The following is a 27,719-nucleotide window of genomic DNA, read 5'->3' on the forward strand; positions in this document are numbered from 1 at the left end:
TCATCTTATTGTAATAATAGCTGTATCAGTAGGTTTATTGATTGCCTTTTTGGTGCTTGAGGTTTGACACAAAGCAATCATGCATGCAATGATCATCACACATCCAATACACATCAGGGTTAACTGAACAATACCAAGTGTTGTCATGGGTGTTGTTAGAGAATTTCTGAACATGTTTGCTGTTTCATCATCAAGAGTTCCTGTCTAGGATTAAAAATAAATTCAGAACCTTCTCTATGCATTGCACATTATAGCATCAGCTTTCATCAGTACAGACAGCAAGCAAAATTGCAAATAAGTTCCACTAATTCTACAATTCTTAGAACACCAGAATGTGGATTATTCAGATCTCAAGTCATTCATTTATGTCATGATTGATTTGCAACTTAACTCCTTCAAAGCATACAAACAAAAAAAAGTAGAGATTCTGGAAAATTAGACAGAAAAAGGAACAGTAAAAGATGACAAGATAGGGCTAGGAACAGAAAAAGAAACTTGCAAGTGGAATCAAAGCCAATGTAAAGTAATTTACAACTATATTAGTTAAAGATTGTCAGTTGCCTTGTAAGCTGTTAACTTATGTTATCAATGAAATTAAGCTAATGGCAGAACAAACTGAATATTAGTTTGTATCAATATTCACTGCAGAAGAAGAAAACAACATATTACACAACCAAAGTAAACTGTTATGGAATCAAAGATTGAAACTGAATAAAATTTATGTAAGCAAAATAATAGAAATGAAGAAAATAAAGGCAGTGAAGAGTGACGGATTTCTGGAAACAGATGGTCTCCAGATACATAGGCCTCTACATCTAGAAAATAGAAGAGCTGGGAGATGGGCAGCAGTCTTCTAAGAAGCAGGTAAAGACTTTGAGCAGGCGGTACACCACCTTCAACATGACAGAGCACTGCACCATTAGTTGCAACAAGCAAGACAGGACTTAACTGACCCTCAGTTCCAATAGATGTGAGCCAGATGTGGTGATCACTCATTGATAATTCATCTGCTGCTGTTTGTAAAGCCAGCAGTCCCTGTCTGTTCCCAGAAGTATATAAGGTTTATGCTTGTGTTTTTCTTCACTTTAGTTGTTGCTAAATGAAAGTAAACCTTTTCAACCATTTTGAAGACATTCCAGGATGTGATGGTCCCCCTTTGAATAATTCGAAAATGTCAGGCTACACTGAGCATTGGGAAAGAGTAGCACTCCCTTAGACAGGGTTCTAAGATAGGATTATGATAGGGATGGGTCACCTCTGCAGCTTTGTTATGAAGTAACAATACATTTACAAACATGCACTTGTATTGGGAATGAACTGTCAGCCATGCTATTCCTTTTGGTTCCCCTGCCTCCATGTGCAATGTGAAGGGATATTTCTGGTTGGCAGCATTTGACCTGATGCATACTGACCTTTAAAAATGGTGCTAGTGCTGGGAATCTCAGGAAGTTCCAGCAGTGGCAAACACTTTTGCTTCTGGTGAAAGGGAATATCGGATGAGTAGAGCACCATAGAGGCTTAGTGCATGGTTAATGAGGCAAGTCTTGGAGAATAGCATGGGGAATCATATGAGCAATTCTCTTTGCATGGAACCTGCCACTGAGATGTTTAATATATGTGTATATAATATTGTTGCAAAGTTAAGTAGAGTGCTTGTGGATGGGAAGGCAGGATGTTAGAATTTGGTATTTGTAAAACGTTGATGCTTGTAAAATGTTGGCATTTGTAAAATGCTATGGGGAAAGCAGTGCATGGTCCCTTTAAAAGACAATGTGCTTTTTCTGTGCTTAGAGATTTGAAAAAATGTCTGAGTTTGCAGGTGCACAGAGTACCTGAAATTGAAATGTTTGTAGCAAAGACTGTATGGTTAGCAATCCAGGCAGCAGTTTTGTTTTGTTAGCAAGGCAACCAGTTTGAATATCAGCCAATTAATTTAAACCAGGCACTGAGAGACTAAAAACCAATTAAATTTACATCTGATGGTTTTGACAACCTAGGACCAATCCTATTGTAAGAAGTTAATAAGTCATTAAAGGTGTAAAAGAAGGGGCCATTTGAAAACTGGCGTGAGAGCAAATGCCAACTGATAGAGTTAACAATCATTAGTTCTAACAAGAAAATCACTGGCTCTCACAGAATTCTCTAAGCTCTCAGAGTAACCATCATCTAACTGAAGGTACAGCAGCACTCTTAGCTAATATTCCTGATATAAGAATTCAACAGAAAAAGGCGTTACTGCCTGAAGATCAGCGGAGAAGGCACAGAACATTCTGGAAGACATACCTTGGCTTTGAGAGACTGAGTTTTGATTTTTTTTATTATTTTGGTTTATATAAGAGGGACTTGTATTTATTGGAACAGCATACCATTAGCATTTTGTTTTATTCAGGAATAGTGCATAGTTAAGGGGAAATTGTTCAGTTTGTTAACAGTTCAGTTAATCTATTCATTGTAGAGTTAGATAAATAAATTGTTACTTGTTGATTATAGAGTGAGTGAAAGGAGTTTGTTTCATTTAACCACACCTTTATAACAGGTTGATGGTGAGAGGCAGGTTATACCATTTTTCATACTCCTTTTAACAGATTTTAGTTCCAGGCGAGCATCTCTGGGTGTTTCGGTATTAGTTCTCAAAGTGGGGTCAACCTCTGCTTTGGATATGATTCCAAATTGAATTGTTAATGCTAATAGCGTCAAGACATCAAGGGATGGCAATAAATGTTATGTCATCACAGGATCAAAAATACATATATCCATCAAATTATTTAATTGATTATTTTCTTCTTCTAAGTTATTCCTTTTTTAGTTAATTTCCCACCATCTTTATTAGTTATTCTTCCCATAACTACATTTGTAGTGATGTATTTGTCCTGCATTCATGAGTCTAAATCCTTCCACTTGCTTACATTATTTACTATTTTGTGGTATACCCTCACACTACAATGCATTCTGTTTTCAAAGACTTTTTTTTGAAATTATATAAAATTGAATCCACAATCAGATCAGTCGTGATTTTATTGAATGACAGAGAAGGCCAGAGGGTTTGAATGGCTGCACTTAATTCATGTGTTTGCATTTTGGTATGTTGTAAATAAACTTGCTCATAGTACTGATTCTAGGTATCACTAAGAATGGAAAATACAATAACATCAACATTTATGTTTGCTTTTTTAGCAGAACTGATGTTTATGAATGTAAAGCTGCAGTTTGAAACATCCCCTTACCTCATTGAGCCAAACAAGTGGAAAATATGTTGGCTTCTTAATATTCTTTAATATGCTACAAAGAAAAAGATGCAACATCCATTTTCAGTAACTATGAGCTTGTCACTTGACTGAACAGTTTCTAATACAAATCATAATTTTTGCAGTTTGTCTGTGAAATGGTGCTTTATTTTATATATCTCCAATACTATGCTGGTCAACTTACCGTCTCTACTCTTCATAATCTTCAGTTCCCCAAAACTCTGTTCTATGTATCTCATCCTTTAAATGGTTGCATTTGCCCCATGTTCACAGACCTATGTTGGTTATCAATGCTATAAAGTTTCAAATTTATCATCTTGTATTTAGATTACTCAACTCCCGCCTACTTCCTTTGCAAACTCCTTCAGCTTTACAACACCCTGCCCAAACTTGCCTTTCCCCTCACTCTGACCCTTTGTAGACTCTTCATCCTTATTCCCACCATTGACTCTGTCAAACCCCCACACTGGAGTTCTGCCCACCTCTCCCTACTCCTTAAAGCTGTTCTAAATTATGAAAAAAAAACAAGCTTTTGCATGATATTCCTTTCCTTGGCTTCTTATTTTAATTTCTGCCTCCATGTAGCACCTTACGATGTAATGTGAATACAGTATGAACGCTGAATGATTGGAATTGCTAGTATTTGCCTGATTTATTTTTGCCATAAAGTTCTGGCTGTAACTTTAATATCTTCTTCACCATAGTAATTTATCGTCTAAATGCATTTCAATACTACTATTATTTGGTATAATTAGTTGGATATGTTTTGATAATATACACAAAAAATCAAACATACCCAATTTTCTTTGATGGTTTAAACATTAAGTTGATTTGTATTCGTTTAGCAACTCTCAAAGTAAATCCAGTGATCTGCAAGGAGGAAGAAAGTGTGAAGATATAATTCAGAGAAAAAAAATTATAAAATATTAAAGATTATATAGTGTGCATTAGATAAATAGATAATTTAACCCATCCAGGGAGTGCATGATCCTGAACAGTATGTCTCAGTGTGAAATCTGCATTATACTGTTACAATTTTCAAATCCCATTAGTTGCTCTCTGAGGTTCTACTCTTCATTGGTCAAGTTTCCTGACTGCTGGAAGATCAAGCTCACGCGCATCAAATGTAAAACGGTGGCCATGTTTGAGAAACAAGAAATGGCCCTATCTGTGTGTCATGGCCCTTCTCCCAAACCACGTTAGTTAAAAAAAAGAAGGAGGTGGGAGTTGGAAGTTCGATTTCATAGTTTAGAATTTTCAACTCCCCAATCCCGCTACGTTTCCACACTGTGGGTTGCTAAGAATTACTCCCATTTCCCCTATCCCATATGAAACCACTTCATAAGCTTCACAAATGCTGTAAATTCTTGATCACTTAAGCAAAACTCTGCTTATCCTAGAGATCCATAGCTCCTGTAGGAAAATTACATGCCTCAGGAGATTCATTTTGGAAAGGCAAATTACACCTAATTACAAAATTACAACTGCACATACCAAAACCAATATTTCATCAATCACAGCCTATATACTGTATGTCTGAGGCTACCATGAAGGACTCTCCTTCTTAGCCTCTCCCCTTGCCTGAGGCAGGTCAACCTCAGGTTAAAGTGCCACCAGTTACCTCTCTGATGAGAGAGCAGCCCTATGGTCTGGGAAGATTACGGCAACTTTTACTCGGAAAAATATTAGTAAAGTCCTAAACAGATGATATTTTTGCAATGTTTTCGTGACAGCTTTATTTAGCCCTCAATACTAGAAGCAGGATGTGGGATAAATTTACCGGCGGTGAAAATATCAGAAGAGGAAAATAGCTGAGCTGTGATATTCTTACAGTCATTTTCCAACTCATTAATTATTTCTTGAGAGAACACAATTACTCACTGTTTTCGCTGGAAATAGGTGAAAATGCATTCAAACAATGATGAAGGAAGTAAAATGTTTTTAAAAACTAAAATAATCACTTACAGGTTCCACATCCAGATAGGTTTGGTGTTCTTCCTTATTGGGATTTAGCCCATCAATCGCGTTCACAATTTCATCACTTGCATATAAAAAGTGAGGGAGTGAAATATAAATAGGTTTGCCTGAAATTGAAACATACTATTATAATGCAGTTGCGAGATACAGTACGATGAATGGAGTATCTCAGGAGATAGAATTTAGGTCACATTATAACAACTTTGTACATCAACTAATTTTGAAGAAGGAAACTAATAATCAATGAAAGTTAGGCACTGGTCCATCAGAAAAATAAATTAACTGCATTTTGAAAAGACACAACAAAAGATCAGAAAAAGCATAAAAATGAGAATGGCCATTCAGCCCATCCAAACCATTGTTTTTCCAAACCAAGTGCAATCTGTTTTGATGTGAATTCTTTCCTAATCAAATCCCTCACCCATCTCATTTTAGGGCACAGTTTTGACTGTCTCAATGCCATTTTTGCCATCCTTTCCTCACCCGGTCCCTCTCTTCCTCGATATCTCTATCTCAATTTCTGGGGACAGGCTTTCAATGAATACCTACTCCAAGTCCAGTAGCTTCCTTGCCTATTATGACTACACTTCCTCCCACCCTGCTTCCTAGTAAGACTATGTTCCATTCTCCCAGTTTCTCTGCTTTTATCACATCTGTTTCCAAGGTGTCACCCTACTCAGCTGTATTTCTGATATGTATAGTTTATTATAGACTATCCGCATTGTCCTTTCCTCCCCTTGACCACGACACACAGCACACACCACCTCCACCACGCATTTTACCCTCTGCTTGTCTTTGTCCTTGCTAAAAATAATATGTTAGATCTATAATGTGTTCCAGTCAGGACAAAGTGTCATCAACCGGAAATATTATCTCTGTTTCTGCCTCTGTAGATGCAGCCTGACCACTGTTGACAATCTATATATTTCTGTTTTCCAGCATCCATAATAATTTGCTTTTGTCTTATTTAATGTACCTTGTCTATTTAACACTACAACCTACATCTCCAACCATACCTGGCTTCCTTTCCTTGACATTTTGTTTTTGTTGCCCAAACAGCTCAGGAACCATCTCATTATATGTAGAACTTGATTCTTTCTTTCTGTTCACTCAGCAGGTCCTACTACTGCTCACAGAAACAGAACTGTGCATTGAACTGAAATGCGGATCTCAAATAATCAAAGTTTGCAGACATTTTGATCACGTGAACTTCCATTTATGGAGTCAGTAAAGCCTTAAGCTAATCCAACTATAAGAAATACTATTGAACCATTTATTTCTCAGATTCGACTTTCTTAGCTCAGTATTCACTAGCAGACCTGCTCAAAAGACAACCTGTTAATCTTTGGGAATAATTGGAAAAATATCTTTAATATGTGGTACATGGCAGGTAGCTAACATGTAGTGTGGCAGTTTCATTGTTTGACCTAGGAATTCAAAATAGAACAGAGGACTACATCTGGTACAATTAGTCACTATTGCAGTCATTTTGTCACAAGTCAACATGACAAGTGTTTGTAATCTTGTTTTAGGAGTATTTACAAGTGGATTGTTGTGCTACATTTCCTTTTTGTTAAATTATTTGTTATCTTTTCTAGGACCTGTTTAAGCTTTTGAAGATTATGTTTTAAAGCAGAAGCCTAGACAACCGTCCTACAGTTTGTCCCTTCAGAAGTTCCACTTGGCTGAGCTTAGCAGTCACTAATCGATGGTTTTGAACGTAAACTAGATCCGTACCATTTCTTAGCTAAGCAGGTGCTGATGTTGAAATGAGGTTAAGTGGAAGTCATTACTCAAAAGCAGTTTTTTTTAAATTAACTGATTCCACTATATCCATGTTTGAAGGAAAGACTTTATGAAGTAATGAAATTCATTGTAAAATCCCCTTGATTTTGGATGGCAAAATTCCAACCGGAAAGCCTCATGAGAAAAGAAAATAAACTAAGTTAATGTTTCAGATTTAGATTGTTTTCAAACAGATTTGCTACAGCCTAGCAGACAATTCACTAGTATTGTTTTCACACATTCATAGCCTGCAGTACTTACCCTCTTTGCAAACACTAATACCAAGGATTCCTCCAAAGGTGCAATTTTCTGAAACGCTCATATCTTTGCAGTAACAGTGATTGTCAGGATTGTCAACAGAAGATCCAAGAGCTAGAGGAGGAACAACAAAACGACGAACAGGAATGCTCTTCAGAATTATCTTTTGTTCATATTCTGCAAAGATAGATCTGTGTGGAGAATCAATAAAAGTGAGTATGCTTTGTTTATCCATTGCAACTAATGACTCAGATTGTGCTCTAGGCAGTTGCAAACTCATTTCTTTCTAGGTGCTGATAACAGTGACTTAAATCTGCTGTTGGCCTTTCAATACATATCTAAGCATTACAGGTGCACCCACAATGTACGCTAGGTGTACATGAGCAGCCAGTGGAGCTTCTTTAATTACATAGTCTGAATATATGGTGGAGCAAGGGGTATAATTCTAACCTGGATAAGCATGTGAGTTTGGGTGTGAGAGTTGGCAGGTTTAAAAGCAACAAGCAAGTGAGAATCTAACTATTGCATCTTAGAGTCAAATGCGTTGTCTTCAGTGAATCCCCAATATCAATATCCATTATCCAGAAACTGAACTGAATGAGCCATATAGAGACAGTGGCTACAACAGCAGGTTGGAAGCTAGGAAACCTGCAGTGAGTAACTCAACTCCTCACTCCCAAAACCTTCTCCAGCATCAACATAGCACAACTCAGAAGTTGCAATCAAATACTTTGCACTTGCTTGGATGTGTGCAGCTCCAACAACACTCAAGATCATCATTCAGATAATCTGGTCTTTACCGATTTTGATTGAGGAATAAATGTCGAAGGTGAGCACTAACCTACTCTGTTTCAAAACATTGCCATAGAATTGTATCAATGTTCATAAAAACCCTTTGCCTCAAAGTTGCTTTTAATCCCATAATTACCTCCCCACATCTCATTTTATATTTTATATAAGAGTATATAATTAGCTGTACATTTGGAGTGACAAACTGAGCCAGTCCATCATTTGAATGTAAAATAGGATCTTTTGTATTATATATCTCCAACTTAAAGTACAGTCATTACATTGTGCTTTTTTTCTTGGATTCCCTCATCTCTTTATTTGTTTTATTCACCTCATTTTGTTTTATGCAGTTATTCTCTGCTTCCTCCTGACGACTAACAAGGTTTGATTTAATTAAAGTGACTGTTCCTTCCTCAAATTCTTCAATGAACTTTGTCTTTTGTAATAACCAACATCATCGATCCAAAACTGATTTATCTGGGATAGTAGGAACTGCAGATGCTGCAGGCCCGAAACGTCAGCCTTCCTGTTCCTCTGATGCTGCTTGGCCTGCTGTGTTCATCCAGCTCTACACCTTGTTATCTCTGATTTATCTGGGAACGAGTCAGCTTTGACAACCACTGGTTGACTTGTCACTTATTTGTTTGTAAAGCAAGCTTAGGTCCAGTTTCCTGAGAGTGGCACTCAAATACAACTGATTCTGATGACAGAAATTTTGCAGCTGCCGTTTGAGGAATTCAGCCCTTGATTTATATAAGACAGTGCCTTAGTGCCTTGAGTAAAACGTTTAAATTTAACACCACATGATGTGGCCAGTTACAACACTTCCCTTTGAAGTAGTTAAACATGTACTCATGGACAATGCCATTAATGTACAAGAGTTCCAGAGAACCTCCAATGTATATGCTTTATGTATATTCTCATCGGTACATTACCTGCAAATGTCAGACGAGAAAAAATATAATTTCTCCTTATCATGAACAAATGGTGGAAATGAGCTTGCATCTGTCAAAGAAAAAGTCTTTTTTATGAAAATTGGCAGTCAATGAGCACATAGTAACATATTTTATTATTTGTAGGCGTCATGACATTGACAATTTGTAGATAACATGAATATTGAATGTGATTTTCTATACTCAAGCACTCACAGACAGACAATGGATCTTAATTTCTCACTGATCCTGCTATCTGACCATCCTTGAAAATCAGACATATATGATGATGATGGTATATGTTAGTTTGTTATGAGAAACAGAACTGCAAACCCATCTACAACCAATAGAATAGGCCCCTTTGATTCTAACTGTGGTAGGATGTTAGTGATCCATATTGCTGGATTGACATTTTCTAGTCTTCACATTCTTTTAATTCCTGACCATTAACAAGATGGATGGAACTGAGCAGCTCAAAGATGAGATATCTTGACCGATATTTCTTCAGGTTTTCAATACTGTCTTTTTGATACAGTTTGGAAAATGATAATTTAGACAATCGCTTTACCTGTGCCATTGATCATATCACAGAATGAATCATTCCAGAAAGTCAGTTTTCTAAAAAAAAGGATAATTATGATTCAGGTTGCAGTAAAATCAAAATTTTAAATTGGTTAGATAAAAGATAGTAAAACATTCCAAAACATGCTGCTGTAAATTACAATAAAGCTGCTTATCAATGGTAAGGTGGTGAGTTTCATATGTCCATTTTGTAACAGGTAAACTCTGATTAAATGTGCACTATGACCACTTAATCTAGACTATAAATCCACAATCTAGGCATGTATGCATCTTGCACTCATCTATAAAACTCAGGTTGGACAATATAATAACTTTGTGTATTAGTTGTTTTTTGGTCCTTTGATTCAGCAAAATGTAGTGTGTTATGTAGTGTAGTAAAAAATATTCAAACTGTTCAATCTGCTTTTTCCTAACTACATAAGGATCTAAATGATCCACACAATGTAATTTAAAATTCAGTTTTGACAGATGCAGATATCTTGTTATAACTCTGTAAACAAAAGTCAGAAATGATTTGGTGTGTAACTCAGGCCTTTGTTATGGTAAAAATGGTGGATACACCCAAAGTGGACACAGCATTTACTATTGTTGCAAAGGCAGAAATGGGCACATGTCACATTTCACATTTGTACATTTCACAGAGGCAGGTGCCAATAGAGCTCAGCAGCTGCCTCCACTCCTGTTTGATTCTAGTGACTAAGATGCCTGAAACATGAAGTGCACAGATTTGTGCCCTGATGAAAAGTCACTGGACTTGAAACATTAATTCAGTTTTCTCTTGACAGATGTTGCTAGATCTGCTTAGTTTCTCCAGCCTTTTCTGTTTTTGCACAGAACAGACCTGGTAAGAGCAGGTCAGGACTCAGTGGAATTGGTTGGATAGCCAGGGAATCCATTTGGACAGGTAAGATATTCCTTTGCATAGGGTCCTGGGACACGTTTGGAGCAATCAGAGGTCCTTTGAGGAATTAAGGTATGCTTTTGCAGTGGGAGGTGCCTTTGTGTGTAAATAGTGCATAAACTCATTAACTGTGAGCTCATTGGAATTGTCTACCAACCTGTCAGCTCAGAGAAGGTTCATTCAACAGATACCTGAGATGAGGAGTTATCTTATGCATACAGGTTGGGCCTGTGTCCACTGGAGTTTAGAAAAGTGATTTTATTGAAAGATAAAAGATCTTGAGGGGACTTAGCAGGTTGTGTGCTGAAGAATGTTTAATCTGATGGGAGAAACTAAAACTGGGGGACATGGATCAGAAGGAATTGGCCTTGTATTTAAGAGTGAGATGAGGACAAATATTTCCTTTAAAAGATCATGAGGGTTTTAACTCTCTCCCACCGCCCCCCCACCCCATACCCCGAGAGCGATAGTAGCATTGTTTTTCAATATATTTTAAACAAAGGTAAATTTGTGATGACCAAGGGAGTAAAAGGATATTGGGGCAGGTAGGAAGGTGGGGTTGAGGTTGCATTTAGATCAGCCATAATCTTATTATGGTTCAAGGAGCCAAATGGACTGTTTCTACTACTAACTCACATGTTCACAACTGTCAAAGGGAACTATCGAAAGGAATTTTCAAAAAGGACTTATCAAAGAGAAATGTCAATATCACTTGTTCAAAGTAGCTGTCAAGGCAGTTAAAAATCCTAAATCTTTGAAAGAAATGCCTGGAGTGTTTAAAAAAATTGTTTTTTTTTCACTCTGCCGATTGATACATACGTGATGGGTTTTCATCGCTGGTTAGTGTCATATGACTGAGTTCACAATCGTTCACTATCAAAGAGGAGTGCCTGCTTTTTCAGTTTTACTGTTAGCTCGGAGACATTATTCAGTTTTTGAAGTATGACTATAAATTTCAATGTTGATTATTATAGTGATTATGCACTTGAGTTAAATGTTTATTGTAAACATGTAGTTGAAGTTGAAGAATGTAAGTGTAGTAACTGGGTTATCTTTAATCTTCAGGAGTGTATCATTCAATAGCATGAAGTCTATATACAATGTGTATTACATATGGAGAACTTAATTTTATAGGACTTTATTTAATTTCATCTTGGCATTGGTCCTGAGGGTCTGGGTGAGTTGGTATTTTAAGCACATAGAAAATGGGTGATTGGTAGGAAGCAGAAATTAGATATGGGCTATAAAGGGCCAAGGATGCTGGGTACAAGGGCATAGTTTAGCATGGGAGCTATAAAGGGACATGTGGGGTTAGGTATTAGGCATAGATTGACATGGATGGTATAAAGGCACATTGAGGCAGAGATTGACACAGACAGTTTGAGAGGTCATGGAGAGTGGGTACATGGCATAGGTGGCATAGGGAATGTATGAGGAGATTGAGGGGGTGTGAGGGATGAAGGCTGGAAAGCTGTTTGTTGTTTTAACCCTTTTCCTCTCTGAAACTTCCACAGAGTGCCAGTATATAGAAACAGGTCTTGCACCAGCCTCTGCAGGTGGCACTCTCCACTGTCATTCCACGCTTCTCAAACCAGTTCCTGGCAAACCTCACAATGATGGAATAAAAATCCCAACTTCTGGGTCATTTTTTCCTAGGTTGGGTTTGCAAAACTGGGAAATATCCCCAATGTGACCTGGAAGTGAAAATCTAGGCACTAGTTTTAGTGAGTACCATGTTTTAACATTTAAATTTGCACAATAAAAATCATAGAAGGATAGAGTACCTATTGTTACAAACTGTATATTTTTGTAAAACACTTTTTGGAAATGTTGCATTTTGTCACACATGCCTAGAAGCCATTAAAATACAACTAATTTTCAAATGTGTTCTGAAAATACATGAAAAGATTAATCATTTTACTCTTACTTCTTGTACATCCAGCGGTCAATGATTGCAACTTTGCTAATGTCATCTTTTCCTGTGTACACGTTATAAATTCCATCCGATGTTCCATTGTACTAGAGGGATAGCCAAGTCCAAGATATTATCCTTATTGCATCATAATAAATTACAGCAATAATCCAAGAATTACAATCAACTGTCAGGGAAAAACAACTTAAAACCAAACAACAAGTGGACCTGATTTTTCAAAGGCTTGTCAGCCATTTTCTGATAATGTCTGAACTGTTTCAGAACTTTCCTCAGAAGCATAGGAAACAGGAGCAGGACCGGGTTGTATGGCTTCTCAAGTCTGCTCTGCCATTCAACTAGACCATGACTGATCTTCCCTCTTGATATCATTTGCCCCATATTTTCACCATATTGCTTGACAGCTTTAGTCAATCTCCATCTTGACTATACACTAGGACTGAGCCTGTATAGCCCTCTTGGGTAAGGAATTCTAAATGTTCACTATTTTTGAGTAAAAAAAAATCTGAATTGCCTATCCCTTATGTGACTGGGCCCCTAGGTTCATGAACACCCCAGAACCAGGGGAAATGTTCTTCCTGCATTGACCCTAGTGAGTCCTATAAGAACTCCGTATGTTATTTGTGTTCATAACCCAGAAATTCGGGGCATCAAGAACATTTCCTGACCTATTCTTATTGCTTGATATAGTATCTAATGATTATTGTTCTGTACTTGAGTGTGTTGACCTGTTCATTGATCTATATAATTGTGCTTGATTGCTTAAGCCTGTGGGTGCAACTGTGACTGAATCAACAACACAGTGTCCCTGGAAAGTCCCGGAGATTCCTTCGAAGACTCCATGTGTGAAAACCTCCACAAGTTCTAAGATGTTTTCAAAGTTCTCAAAATAAATGGTTTAGATTTAAAACCAGATCCATGTCTGCCTTGCTCTGCAATAAATCTGCTAAATAAGATGTACAGCAACTGAGCAAATACACAAATGGTGAAAATACACAACATGTATGTAGTGGTGGGCTGGGAGGGCCAACATAATATGAGAAATATAAGGAGCAATACATTATGCCGGGGCCCCTTGAACCTGCTCCACCATCCAATACAACGCCTCACCTCCAATTTCCTGCCCAACTTCCCATATACCCTGTTTCCTTAAGAGACTAGAAATCTATCCATCTCAGTCTTATGTATTATTACAAAGAAACATCCATGACCCATCACAACCCTTTAGGATACAGAATTTCAAAGTTTCTCAATTTTGAGTGAAGAGAAGGATGCAATGGCCAAGTAGTATTATTGCTGGGCTGTTAATCCAGTGATCCAGGTAATATTCTAGGGACCTGGGTTTGAATCTTGCCAGATGGTGTTATTTGGATTAAATGAAAATCTGGAACTAGGGATCTAATGATGACCATGAATCTATTGTCAATTGTCAGGAAAAAGCCCATCTGATTCACTAATGTCCTTGCCTGGTCTGGACTACGTGTGACAATAGGCTCTTAAGTGCCCCATGGGCAATTAGTGATGGGCAATACATTCTGGACTAGCCAATGATACCTTCATCCTGTGAATGAATAAATAAAAAGATTTTTCCACATCGCATTGCCAAATGATTGACCCGTTAACCTGAGACTATGCCCTTGTATTCTACATTTCACAGTCAGGGGAAACAAACTCTCTGTGTCTATCTTGTCAAATTCCTTCAGAATTTTCAGTTTCAGTGGGATCATAAACCATAGTAAGTATAGGCCCAGTTCACTCAGCCTCTGATCATAGGGTACCATTCTCATCCCAGAATCTAATCTGTGAATCTTTGCTGTATTGCCTCAAAAGCAAGTTTATCCTTTCTTAAGTATGGAAGCCAAAATAAATATAGTATTCCAGTTGTGGTTTTACCAAAATCCTACACAATTTGAACAAGGTTTCCTCATTCTGTATTCTAAACCCTTGGAATAATGACCGACACTCATTTGTCTACCTAATAACTTGCTAACTTTCTGTGCTGTTTGTACAAGTCCAACAAGTTTCTTTTAACATTAACATTTAAAAATGTAACAAGCTTTGAAAAAAAAACTGTATTTTCATCCCTGCTACCAAAGTGTATAACTTCACATTTCCTCACAGTGAACTCCATCTGTAAGTACTTTGTTGTCCTTATCGCTTTGTAGCCTTTTTGTATCATCACAGCTTGCATTCCCATCCGGTTTTGTATTGACAGCAAACTTAGACATATTCCTCTCATTCTCTGTATCTAGATATTTTCCAACCAACCCATTCAGAGATTTTATTATACACCTCTGGAACAGTTGGGACTTGAACCCAATCCTTGTGGCTCAGAGATAGGGACACTACTACCATGCACAAAAGCCCTGGTGTCAATGTCTAAGTCTTCACTCCAGATTTTAAATAGCAGAAGACCCAGTGCTGACTCTAGCAGCATTTCACTAATTACAGCTTGTCAACTTGAAGATGTACCATTTGACCCTATTCTATTCTTTGTTTCTGTTACCAAACCCTATCTATAATATATTACCCCCAACTCCATCAGGCCTTACTTTCTGTTCAAACCAAATGATTCGTAATCAAACAAAAGTGTCACAACTGCATTAGGCAAAGCAGAAACCTTAATAATAAATAAACTTCATTACAAGAAAATAAACTTTATTTTCAGCTAATTTTGCTGGCTTCATTACAGCAGTAGGTTTTACAGTGATTTTCACCCACCTTTTCCATTTGTTCTCTTCTAACAACACTTCCATTTTGTGCCCCATCCATTGAGTTTGATGAGAATCAAAATAAGGTAGAAAAATACTTGCATATTGTCAAAGTAATGTTAGATAAACGTTCTGCGTGTTTCTCGGCAGGTGAGCTTTGCCTGTCTAGACTGTTTCATGTGATTTTCAGAATAGTGTTTAAAATTAGTGAAAAAATAATTTTCATGACATGGTGATTTTCTGAATTTTCAGCAACTCAGGCTACATCACTGAGAACATCAAAACTTAAAGCTAACACTTCAATACTTACTGGGTAAAATATACCAGTAATCGTGTCTTTGTAATTTGCCAGTTTCAGTATTGGATCTTCATATCCCCAGAGTAATTCACCCACTGTTCTATTCTGGAACAAAGAGGCCTTTGCCAGTTTCAAGAAAAGATTGACAAAACCATGACTTTCAACAGGAAGTAAAGATGGTAAGGCCTGTGAAAAATAGAAATATTTCAGTACTCAGCAAGTCCAATACATGGAGTTGATATCATACCTTTGGTTCTATTTACTTGCATCCATCAAAGACTAAGAAATGCTTTAGACAGAAAGAAGGAAACTATCTGATATTTGTCACCCACTAGCTGTCTTCTGATATAATTTGTAAATGTTTCCATGTCACAGGAAGTTTTTGTCATCAATTGACAAGAGAAGCATTTCCTCTATTATTTCTGGAGTCTGACTCTCATCTTTGTCATGAAGTTGAAAGTTGATGAGACTACTTGTCTAGCATGCCCATGATCTTCTCACACAACAAGCCCAGCAGCTCACCCTTTCACACACCTGTCAACTATTTGTACAATTTTGTTACTTTCTGAGTTTAAAAAAAAACTTGTCTATCCTTCCTGTTCTTATTTTCATCACTTAGATTTTAAGAATTTGTTCGGAACAATTACATCAATTCCTAATGTCACAGAGATAGACCTTAACCCTAGAACAATTATGGACATAATTAACCTTAATTTCAATAGATTTTTTCAATAAAATAGGATTACAACTGCCATACAAATGGCCATGGATTTAAATTCAGTGAGTGCCTGGAGATTCACCCATTGGAATGACATACCTTCAAGTGTCAAAGAAGCTTCAAAGTCAGAAATGAATTATAAATCAAACAGTAACCTCTTTCAGTATCTCAGACTATGAAAATTATAATTTAAAGAATGACGAAATTGGGCAAGAAACACATTTGCATTTTTTCCTTTCAACAGGGACAAGTTAAAACTGAGCTTCAAACTGCTTGTTACGTGTTAGTGGTCTATCATTCCAGTATGTAGACAAACATTCAGTGAAGGTCACAGCTTTGAGAATAGCCTCTAAATACCCTTGCAACACAAGCAAAGAAAGGGAAGAGATACCTTCCCTCTCCATGCTGGGAGCTAATTAGCCACACTAAGCCAGTCAACAGGAAACAGGACAAAAGAATTTCAATGAAACTTACAACCCAAGAATCCTGAAATCAATTGCTCAAATGTCAAAGTTCCATTATCTACTCATCACAAGTGACCCAGAAACTGCATTGTGTATCCTTTTATTTTTGGAATTAGTTATGATTTCTTCTCACTTTAGTAACTAAGAAACTCACTCTTCTATTTACTCAAGTAAGACTGATTAAATTGACTTCTTTTAAAACATAAACTCATTTGGTGTGGGAGAAAATTATTCACGAAGGAGGGGATTCTTTATAAATTAACCTTGGTGCGACCAATTGAAGGAGAGGGTAAATTTAAATAAACAGGAGCCAGTTCATTCATGTTCAAACAGGAGCTTGAGTATTTATGGTATTCTGACTGGAACTCTAATAATTTGGAGAAGCATGCCTGCGAATTGGTCATAACACTAGACAAGTATTGAAAATTTTAAGAGATCATCTTATTTTTATCTTTTTGAAGCAAGGGGTAATTTTGACTTCAGCATCAAGTGTAAAGCAGACAATATCAATTCAACTACCTTGCCATACCTTTCTCACAATATTCATTTCTACTGATTTTCTTCAATTCAATTCTAAGTGACAAAATCAGAAGCTTGAGGTTATTTTTGCTGTTCCAGTTGCCTACCATTTCAACATACCACCATGCTCCTGGCCAACATCTCTGTCTCAGGCTTGCTGCAGTGCTCCAGCGAAGCTCAGCGCAAGCTGGAAAAACAATTCCTCATTTACCACTTGGGAACCTTGCAGCCTTCTGGACTCAATATCGAGTTCAATAATTTTAGGAAACATTTTCTCTCATCTCGTTACCCCAAACCCCACACAACAAGGCCTTCACATCACATGGGCTGCTACTACAAATAACTCATTGTCAGCTACTAACAGTCCCCATTAACAACTATTCATTCTCCCAGGCTGACCTTTACTCACTTATTTGTCTGCCTAACTGTTCTACCCTCTCTTGACTCCATCTCTTTCCGTCTCCCCCATCCTTCTCTAGCATATATATCAACTTTTTCCTCACTACAATCAGTTCTGAAGAAGGGTCTCTGGACCCAAAAGATTAACTCTCTTTCTCTTCACAGGTGTTGAGTACTTCCAGCAATTTCTGATTTTGTTTCTGATTTCCAGTATCCATAGTTCTTTAATTTTTCAATTTTCTGTGACATGAATGAAAATGAGAAGAGGGGAAAATACTTAATTGGGCATTGAATCCATCAATTTTACACTAACATCTAAAAGTCAACATTACCACTTATAACTTCCTTAATGATTTAAATTCCAGAAACCTGCAATCATCATTGATGATCGCTTTTATTTCCATTCAAGGATAAGAATAATTTTGCTATGAATCTGAGATCAGAAATACACAAGATTCTCATCAGAGATAATAGGAACTGCAGATGCTGGAGAATCCGAGACAACAAGGTGCAGGGCTGGATGAACACAGCAGGCCAAGCAGCATCATAGGAGCAGAAAGGCTGACATTTCGGGCCTAGACCCTTCATCAGAAAAGGGGGAGGGGAAGGGGGTTCTGAAATAAATAGGGAGAGAGTGGGAGGCGGATAGAAGATGGATAGAGGAGAGGATAGGTGGAGAGGAAACAGACAGGTCAAAGAGGCAGGGATGGAGCCAGTAAAGGTGAGTGTAGGTAGGGAGTTAGGGAGGGGATAGGTCAGTCCAGGGAGGACGGACAGGTCAAGGGGGCGGGATGAGGTTAGTAGGTAGGAGATGGGGGTGTGGCTTGAGGTGGGAGGAGGGGATAGGTGGGAGGAAGAACAGGTTAGGGAGGCGGGGACGAGCTGGACTGGTTTTGGGATGCGGTAGGGGGAGGGGAGATTTTGAAGCTTGTGAAATCCACATTGATACCATTGGGCTGCAGGGTTCCCAACCACATTTGTTTACTTGTTGACCCCTGAGCTCAGACTTAAATTGGTTCCTAATCATTCAATGTTTTGATTTCAAATTATCTATCCTTGTTTTCAAGAGCTTTCCTGCTGTACCTCTATCATCTCCCTCAGCTCCGCTACTAGATATCTGTATTTCTTCAAATCTGACATTGTATGCATTTCCAATTTAACTGATGGATGTAGCTTCAATGGGCCACGCTCCAAGCTCTGGAATTCTAGTCCTACATCTCTCCACCTCTCTCGTTTGCTTTCCTCCTTTGAGACACTCTTTAAAATTTGCCCTTTAAACCAAACTTTTGGATATCTGAGTTAATAGCTCATCATGTGATGTGGTGCCATACTTTGATTTATAATATTCGTATGAAGCAGAGGACAATTTAATTGTGTTAAAATATAAATGCAATCACAAGTTATTGTTGTTGTCTCATTATTATCTCTTAAAACGTAATAAAAACACAGCTCCACATGGATCTCAAACTTTGTATTGCTCTAATAGTTGCATACTACAAATTGCAAATCAAATATATTTCTTTCAGTATTTTAAGATACAATCAGCTCTTAATACTATGTAACTAACATGGGAACTAACAAAGAGAAAATAACATGAACATCATTCTATGTTTAAACTGCTGGGTGATTTATCAAATGTGTGGCATTGTAGCAAAAACAAGATATACAAAGTTTGAAAAGTTAATGCATCAGATTTTCAATATTTAAATTTAGTGATATAAGATTTCAGTCTATTCTAAATCTTTATGCCATTTCCTTACTTATCCACATTACAGAAATTTTCTCTATCTTCAGTCGAGGTTTTCAAATCGACAAAATGCCTGAACTGTTTAGTACATACAAATGTCACAATGGCCACAGATTAAGCAAAGGTCAGTGCTAGTGCTTTGTCACATAAATTTATTCTGTCCTTTTTGATTGATGGATTTGAATAAGTATTTTCAAAAGGTTGCTTACTGCAGCAGCAAGGTTGAGGGCTGTGATTCTGTCCACTTCTGAGCCAGCAGACATGTTAGGCTCAAATACTGCTGAAAAAGGCTGTTGGTATGATATTGTGTAATTATCATTTACAGTAATGTTGCCCTTTGGGAGTTGCCGTACCCTGGAAATAGAAATTTTTAAAACATTAAGAAAAACAGCTAATTTTGCTTTGCACAATGCGGTATAAAATGATAACAATGTACATTTATAAAGCAGCTTTAATGCAAGATTACTGAGAAATCTCAGAGCACTACAAAAAAGTTGAACTGTATTCGATTCTGTGCAATGACAAATTTAAACTGTATGGAATTTATCTTTAATTTTTATAGGTAAAAGTATTTTGGTTTGGGAAATAGACAACTTATTACAGTTGCATTAGTAATGAATGTTTAAAAGTGCTTCTTGGAGGGGAAATGGACAATGTTTTTAAATGTAGCGCAAAGGGAGAAAAGAGTGGAGAAGCCTGAAAGTGATGAACGGCAAATTCCCGAAATAAGAATATCCATAAATCTCAAGAATTGTCATTGTAGTGAAGCTGTGAAGGAAAATGAACTATTATTAATGTAGGCAAGTGAAGAATCTGGTGGTAGTCAGATGTAAATAAAGTTCCATTGGTTCCATATTTGTTTTTCAAAAGACTTTTATGTGTCGTTACGATGACATAAACTGTTTTTTGTTTTTCTGTCAGGTTTATAAGTTTGACAAAAGTCCATGCTTATTCGAGCTAACCAACAAAATTGTGCCTGTTATGCTACATATATAGCTAAATGTCAAAGGAATGTCTACTCTCATAATTTTAAGTAAAAGTGAGCTCAGTTATACCAACTCCACTTTTTCATAAATTCAGAGTCAAACAGATAAAAAAAATTGGTTTGTCAAGCTTCTATTGGTTTCAGTCATAAACTTCTATGGATACGAGTTAATTTATATACCTCTTTAATAACTCAACTGATCTCTGATGGATCATACGAAATTTCACTTAGTTCCAAAGGTCACCTATAGTTATGATGGCAATCTCAGAAGATGGCACTCAAAAGATCTTTTTTCTCCAAGCAACTCTCTCCCTATTTAATTTTCTTCCCACTTCCATTCCATATTAAAGCTGATTAACTATTCCATTACATTGGAAGATGAGTTCCATTCTTTTATGCTTATTAGTGCTGTAATTTTGATCATCAGCGATTAAATTCTTTCCACTTGCTCCCCAGGTTAACATTGCTAAAGCAGACTGCATTTTCCTAATTTGTGACCCAGATTTCACAATCACAGGATTCTACTGCTGAGGTACAATCATAGATTTTACAATGGAAGCATAAGCACAGATGTTACTTCCCTATTGTGAGAACTGCTGAAATAGCAAATGATAAAGCACGTTTGATGACTCAGTGTTATTAGGTGTCACACGAGGGGTCACTTGTATGCAAATATTGTCAATGGTTCTCCATCAATATATACCATCCTGGTAATAAACCCCTGTATAGGATTTGTTTGCCGCTGGAATGAGCATACTAGGTTTAGCTTGTTGTCTGATACACTATCAGATTATTCCAACATCAAAATCTGTACGCACACCCCTACAGTGAATAATCAAACAGCTAGATTTGTAAAATTACCACTGCGCTAGGGCTTTTGCTTTTCCTCAGACAACTGTGATGATTCTATGGCTTTAAGAAGTGTATTTTGTCCTGCTTTTTTTTGAAGAGAGGTTTTAAGTCAGATGCACCAAGATGTCTATTGAACCCCATAAAGTAAACAGCTTGTGAGGCTTGGGTTTTTTTTTTGAAAGTTGGAACAATAGAAGCAGCCAAAGAACCAGGATTTTTAGTTTTACAGTGGTAACAGTTGCTGGGTCTTGAGCTGGGTGGAAACTGCATTACATTTCTTCCTGCTGCTTCTCTCTCTCTCTCTCAAAGTTTTCTCTTGAAATTTTTTTTTCCTGCTGTTGCTAGAGTTGCAATCTGTGTTCTGAACTTGCCTTTTGCCAAGGATATGTTTAAGTGATGTTTCTGTATTGGAACAGTTACTGTTTAGTAGTCAAATAATCTATAATTCTGTTAAGTTTGCCAATAGAGTTAAAATTCCTTATATCTTTTGTTGTATTTTAACCATAACATATGAATAAAGTATGTTTTGATTCAAATCTGATAGGTTGACTAGTCAAATTGCAGGCGGAATGCAATGCTTGGCACTTGCCTTTAAAATAAGAAAAAGTTAGGTTCTAGGTTATCTTATAAATATACTTTAGAGGGGGTTCGGTCTGCTCCACAACACTACACAGTCAGATCTCGGGACTTTTCCAACTGCTGGACACGCAACTACCCCCAGCGACTGATGCTCCAGGAATCTCTTGTGTATGATTGACCAGGTTTTGCTATTGTTGGTCTGAGGCAGCATTTGAAAGTGGACAAGGTGCAATGATGAGAACCTGTAGAGTTTCCACTAAAGAACACGATGTGGCGAGCAGGTTCAGTTTAAAAAACAGATGCTGCTGCTTAGAACTCCAACAGGAGCTTTTAGATATGAATGTGAAAGATTTTGCAACGTCTAGAATCTGTCACTTTGGGTGAAAACCAACTGTTGCAGATATCTTTGGAAGTGTTTCACATTCTGAACAACTTCATTTTACCTGTAAAAGATTCAACATGAGATACTATTTCAATATTTCTATTATTGTCGACAAGATAAGGTTATGATTATTGGGACTTATTCCCGAGTAGCATTAATATGTTCACTGGGGTAACAACAGAGTTAACTGCACCTTCTTCAAAATTAATAACCTTCCATTGCCTGAACCTGGCAAAATGATTTATCTTTCACTGTAGCACTGGGCATGATATTGCTTGAAAAACCACAATTTTAACCTGAGTGGGATTAACAGGTTTTCTGAATGCTAGAAGCTGTGCGTTGTGGCATAAATTCATTACAAACTAACTAAAGAGTGGAGAGTCTCAGTTGCAATAAAATCCTTTCAGCTGCTATCAGAAACTTTTGTTCTGTTCACAGTGATGTCACTGGGGTTTATTTAATTAGTACCGATACACAGTTTTAAAATGCCAAAACCAAAACTACTTCTTGAGCAACACTTAGACCTTAACTTTTTGTCAACCATGCCAGTTCTTCACAACAGTATTGTATAAATCTGCACACAAACCACACATTTGGAAGAAGAAAATATATAACTGGACTGCCAGAGAGAAAGCAGCTTTGTGAAAAATACTGATATTTACCCTGGCATTGCTGAAAGTCTATTACTAGCACTTAATGCAGTCACATAAACAGCTCTGACTTTTGCAAAATATAAATAATCATTTAATGGGGTTTACCCAATTGTCAATCTGTATTGGTTAATGTTTGAAAAAAAAAGGAGCAACTAACAGTAGGGAAGTCTTACTGCAACAGTACAAGGTGTTGGTGAGCCCACATCTAGAGTACTTGTGAGCAGTACTTATTTAAGGAAAGACATTTTTTCATTGGAGGCAGTTCAGAGAAGGTTCACTAGAATGATCGCTAGTACAGAGGGATTGCCATTCGAGCAAAGGCTAAACAGGCTGGGAGTCTAATCACTAGAGTTTAGAAGAATGTGAGGTGATCTCATTGAAACATATACAATTCTTAAATGTCTTGACAGGATAATTGTTAAGAGAATGTTTCCCCTCATGGGACAGTCTAGGACCTGACGGCATAGTTTCAGAATGAAGGGGAGTAAATTTGAGACTCTTAGAGGGTTCTTAATCTTTGGAACTCCCTGCCACACAGAGCTGTGCAGGCAGATCCTTGTGTACGTTTAAAGCTGAGATATATAGATTCCTGATCAGTAGGGAAATCAATGGTTATGGGTAAAGAGCAGGGAATTAGATGTGAGGAATATCGGATCAGCCATGATCCTATTGAGTGGCAGAGCAGGCTGGAGGAGCCAAACAGCCTCCTCCTGTTCCTATTTCTTACAGTCTTATGGCCATTGGATTTTGCCTAATTTGGCTTCAGGTAAAGCTACTGCTTTTAATTTATGTTACTGTGATCGTATATAAAACCTTATGAATGGACATTATTGCAGGATATTAACTGCTTTTAGTGTTTGACCAATTCCATCTTGAATCTTGTATAACACCAATTAATCAGACGTTGCTTATTTTTTTCTAACCTTTGGAATTATCAGAAGTACATAAAATGATTGACAGGAATTTTATAAATATAAACATCTATATATTAGTATAATCAAACAAGGGGGTTAGGTAAGTACTGGATACTGTCAGACCACTTACAAAATCTGAATTCCAAAATTCTATCATGACCTTAAAATGTAATCCTGCATCATTTTTACTTTCTATGAACACAAGGCTTACATAAGTGATCTTTATTTACATTATCATCATCACTTTTTCCTCTCTTTATCTCCTGAAACCATTTGCATAATCCCTGAAGTATGTGAATGAATGTCAAGAGCCTCATTGTTCATGTATGAAACCTTGTGTCTAGATTGTTTGTCAATATAGGACATCACAGTGAAGCCATCCATCACAAAGGATGCTTGGGTAGCAATTAACATTAGGAACCCCATCCAATTTTTCCACTGCGAGGATGGGATCATTACCTTGCCCTGACTGCGTTCACAATTCAGGACATGCTATAGATCAAAGTGAGGGCCTTCCTTGTCTGTACAGCTGAGTATTCACCAAATAAATGTCGTGATCCATTAGAATTCACTCTAATATTTTCATCTGATATTTCCCATGATTTCAGATCAAGGAATACAATTTGATTCAGAAGCTAACCTGTGTCTGGGAAATGATTGAAAGGGAGTAAGATGTGCCAATAGGTGAGTGTCACAGCATGAGAACAGATCACAGCACGTATTTGAGTGTGTTCGTTTTGGTGAGAGTCAAAGAGTGGAGGGTTTACCTTCACTGGATCAAATTGACAATGCCTAATTTAGATGGAATGTACCTGTAGGTATAGGGTCCCTTTTGTTCAACCACAGGTTTAGCTCCAAGATTCATAATTTCTGATGGATTCTTCACATTAAAAAGCCAGAACTGCCTGTAGACAGGGCTTCCAGTTTGTATCCAGTTTTCATATGCAAGGGTGCCTTCTTCAATAACACCTTCCTACCAGTGATTGAAAAGAAACACTTTTATTAATGTAATAATATAAGATACCACAACAACCAGAAATAAACTCTATTAGTTCTGGAACAGTAAACTACTTCATCATAACAGAACTCAACACTGTCAATTCCACAAGGTGTGCCTTTGACTTACTTGAAACTTCGGGGAAAGCTGTAAATTGTGGCACAGCTCAGCTGCAGTGTTGGTGACTCTGGCTGAAGTCATGGCAGATTGGAAAGAGGGGAGCCAATAAATGTTTTATGATTGGACTTCCAGAAGGCATTCAACAAGGTACCTCACACAAGGTTAAGAGCCCATGGTATTCAAGGTAGATTATTGGCTTGGATAGAAAATTCGCTCATGGGTGGGAAACAGCAAGTGTGGGTAAGGGGTTCTTTTTCAGGTTGGTGACCCGTGACCACTGGGGTTCCACAGGGATTAGTGCAGGGACCGCAACTGTTTACAATATACATTAATTATTGGGAGGAAGAAAGCAAATGTGCCATCGCCAAATTTGCAGACATTACAAAAATAGGTGCTCAGGCAAGTTGTGAGAGGGATATAAACAGTTTAGACAGAGTGAGATATTGATAGGTTAAGTAAGTGGGCAAAAAGTTGGCAAATGAGCATAATAAGGGAAAATATGAAGTTGTTCATTTTGGAAGGGAAAACTAAAGAAAAAAGTATTATTTAAATTGAGAAAAACTGAAAAAATCTACAAGACAAAGGGACTTGCAGGCACTTGTACCGGAAAAACACAAGGCTAGCACACGTGTGGCAGATAATCAGGAACGTGAACGGAACATTGGCACTTTTTCCAAGGGGATTAGAGTATAAGAGTAGGGAAGTCTTAGTATAACTATATAAGGTACTGGTGAGACCACATCTGGAGTACTGTGAGCAGGTTTGCTTCCCTGAAGGAAAGATATCATTTCATTGGAGGCAGTTCAGAGAAGGTTCACTAGGATGATTCCTGGTATGAAGGCATTTGCTTATGAACAAAGGCTAAACATGTTGGGACTCTATTCACTGGAGTTTAGAAGAATGAGAGGTGATTTTATTGAAACATATAGAATTCTTAAGGGTCTTGACAAGGTAAATGCTGACAGATGTTTCCCATCATCAGAGGATCTAGAACCAGAGGGTATTGTTTCAGAATAAAGGGTTTACAACTTATGATTGAGACTGTGATAATACTGTGGCTTTAAGAGTGTGTTTTGTCCTGCTTTCAGAGAGATATTGGGGGGCACATGCCGTGCAGGCTATGAGAAGACCAACAACTAATGAAGCCTTGGGTGTTTTTTTTTAATAAATTTGGAATAATAGAAGCAGCCAGAATGGGTGGTGGTCGAGCTCCCACAGAACAAGGGATTTTAGGTTTAGCTTTCAGCAGTTGTTGTTGGGGTCTTGAAGAAGTGAAAGCTATTCTTTCTCTCTCCTGATGACAGCCAAAAGCTGGGGGTTCTCTGCCTGCTACAGAAGTTGTGTGTGAGACAATCTGTGTTCTGAATTTGCCTTTTGCCAAAGGTGTGTTTATGGGATGCTACTATATTGGAACAATTACTGTTTAGTAGAAAATAATCTATTATTCTGTTCAGTTTTCCAATACATCTAAGTTATTCCAAGTTCTTTTTTTTGTTGTATTATAACAATAGTGTTGAATAAATTGTGTTTTTCTTAATGTCGAGTTTGACTGATGAATTACAACTGGAATATAGCATCTCACATTTACCTTCAGATAAAAAAAAGTTAGGGTCTAGGTTACCTTCTTCATGTATTTTCAGGGGTTCTGGTCTGGTCCATAACAGATGAGAAGGTATTTCTTCTCTGGGGATGAAAGCCTTTGGAACTCTGCAGAGAGAGCTGTGGGAGCAGAATCCTTGTGTATGTTCCCATGCCAACAATATTGGTCAGGACTGCTGTAGTGTTTCAGCAAAGCCCAACGCAAGCTGGAAAAATGCAACCTAATCTTCTACTTAAGCACCCTACCGCCCTCAGGATTCACCACTCAGTTTAACAATTTCAGAATGGGAACACCCTCCTCTATGTTCTTCACACTTACCCCATATTTTCCCAATGCTTCCTGCTTTGTATGGGTTGCTCCCAGCACAACCAACCCATTTTCAACCATTTACATTTCTCATTAGCATCCTAACCAGCACTTCTTTCTCTTTCTCAGCTTATCATCACTAATCTCTTTGTTTGCCTCGCCCTTTTTTCTCTCTCCTGCTCTCTGGGCACTATCTCCATGAACTTTATTCACTACCTCCAGCCATACCCCATCATCAACATAAATACCACCTTTTCCCAGCTAACTTAAGTTCTGATGAAGGGGGTCATGGACTCAAAACGTTAACTGTTTTTCTCTCCACACATGCTGCCAGACCTGCTGAGCTTCTCCAGCACTTTGTTTTTGTTTCAGATTTCCAGCATGTGCAGCTCTTCACTTCTAATTTAGTAATACCATTTCCTCCGTATCTGTCTCATGGCTGCTCCTATCCACAACAATGTCAGGGTTTGCATCTCAAATGGAATGAAGGTCTGATTCTTCATGACTCCTGCCATTCTTGCTGTATTCTACATGCGTCATACGCTCCCGTCAGCAGCTACGTATATTTGTGATTGGATTACCAAGATCTTGAGATGCTAAAAAGTTTGCAGGTTTATTTTTCTCCCAAACTACATATTTGAATTTATGTTGCTTCTGAAATCTCTTTTAATTTCAGAAAACCGTCTACAAGCCAGCAGACAGAAAGCAAACATTAATCTATTTTCAAACCCCGATGCCAAAAATGAGGAACCAGTGGTACTAGCCAAGTGCACAACCCATTCGGCATTAGATATTAACATAACAGGAATCTATTAGTATAGAATGCAGCACACTACTACCATCGATATCAGCGTCTTAGTGCTGCAAAAATGTAAATATATAGAAAATATCCAGTACACACCAATAAGATCTTCAAGGATAAATTAACAACATTCTTGAATAAAGTTAGATTTTACCTTATTTATAGTATCTCGGATAATCTTATCCCCAACTGGGATCAGTATACCTCCAATCACTACCAAAACCATACCGATAACAATTCCAATACTCCAGAAAATAGGTCTGTTACTGAACAT

The 27,719-nt window shown here is 37.5% G+C and overlaps 1 protein-coding gene across 1 annotated transcript; it reads right to left on the reverse strand.

The window, feature by feature from the left end:
• cd36 (CD36 molecule (thrombospondin receptor)) lies at positions 1-27,719 on the reverse strand. The gene is made up of 12 exons (XM_020515655.1): positions 27,600-27,719; positions 24,433-24,593; positions 19,465-19,609; positions 15,421-15,594; positions 12,397-12,488; positions 9,555-9,604; positions 8,990-9,059; positions 7,269-7,456; positions 5,211-5,329; positions 4,042-4,115; positions 3,225-3,279; positions 1-204 (listed from the first exon to the last, which is right to left on the reverse strand). Exons 1-12 carry the CDS (start codon positions 27,717-27,719, stop codon positions 1-3), a joined length of 1,452 nt encoding a protein of 483 aa, XP_020371244.1.

Source organism: Rhincodon typus, chromosome 22, assembly GCF_021869965.1.
Source record: "Rhincodon typus isolate 14 chromosome 22, sRhiTyp1.1, whole genome shotgun sequence".
NCBI classification, from domain to species: Eukaryota; Metazoa; Chordata; class Chondrichthyes; order Orectolobiformes; family Rhincodontidae; genus Rhincodon; species Rhincodon typus.

Coding starts and splice junctions, on each gene's coding strand:
- cd36 (XM_020515655.1), bottom strand. CDS start 27,719: ATGTTCAGTAACAGACCTATTTTCTGGAGTATTGGAATTGTTATCGGT. Junction 9,605..12,396: donor GACCGCTGGATGTACAAGAA/GTAAGAGTAAAA, acceptor CCTTTTTTTTAG/AAAACTGACTTTCTGGAATG. Junction 5,330..7,268: donor TATTAGTGTTTGCAAAGAGG/GTAAGTACTGCA, acceptor TTTCAATTTCAG/GCAAACCTATTTATATTTCA.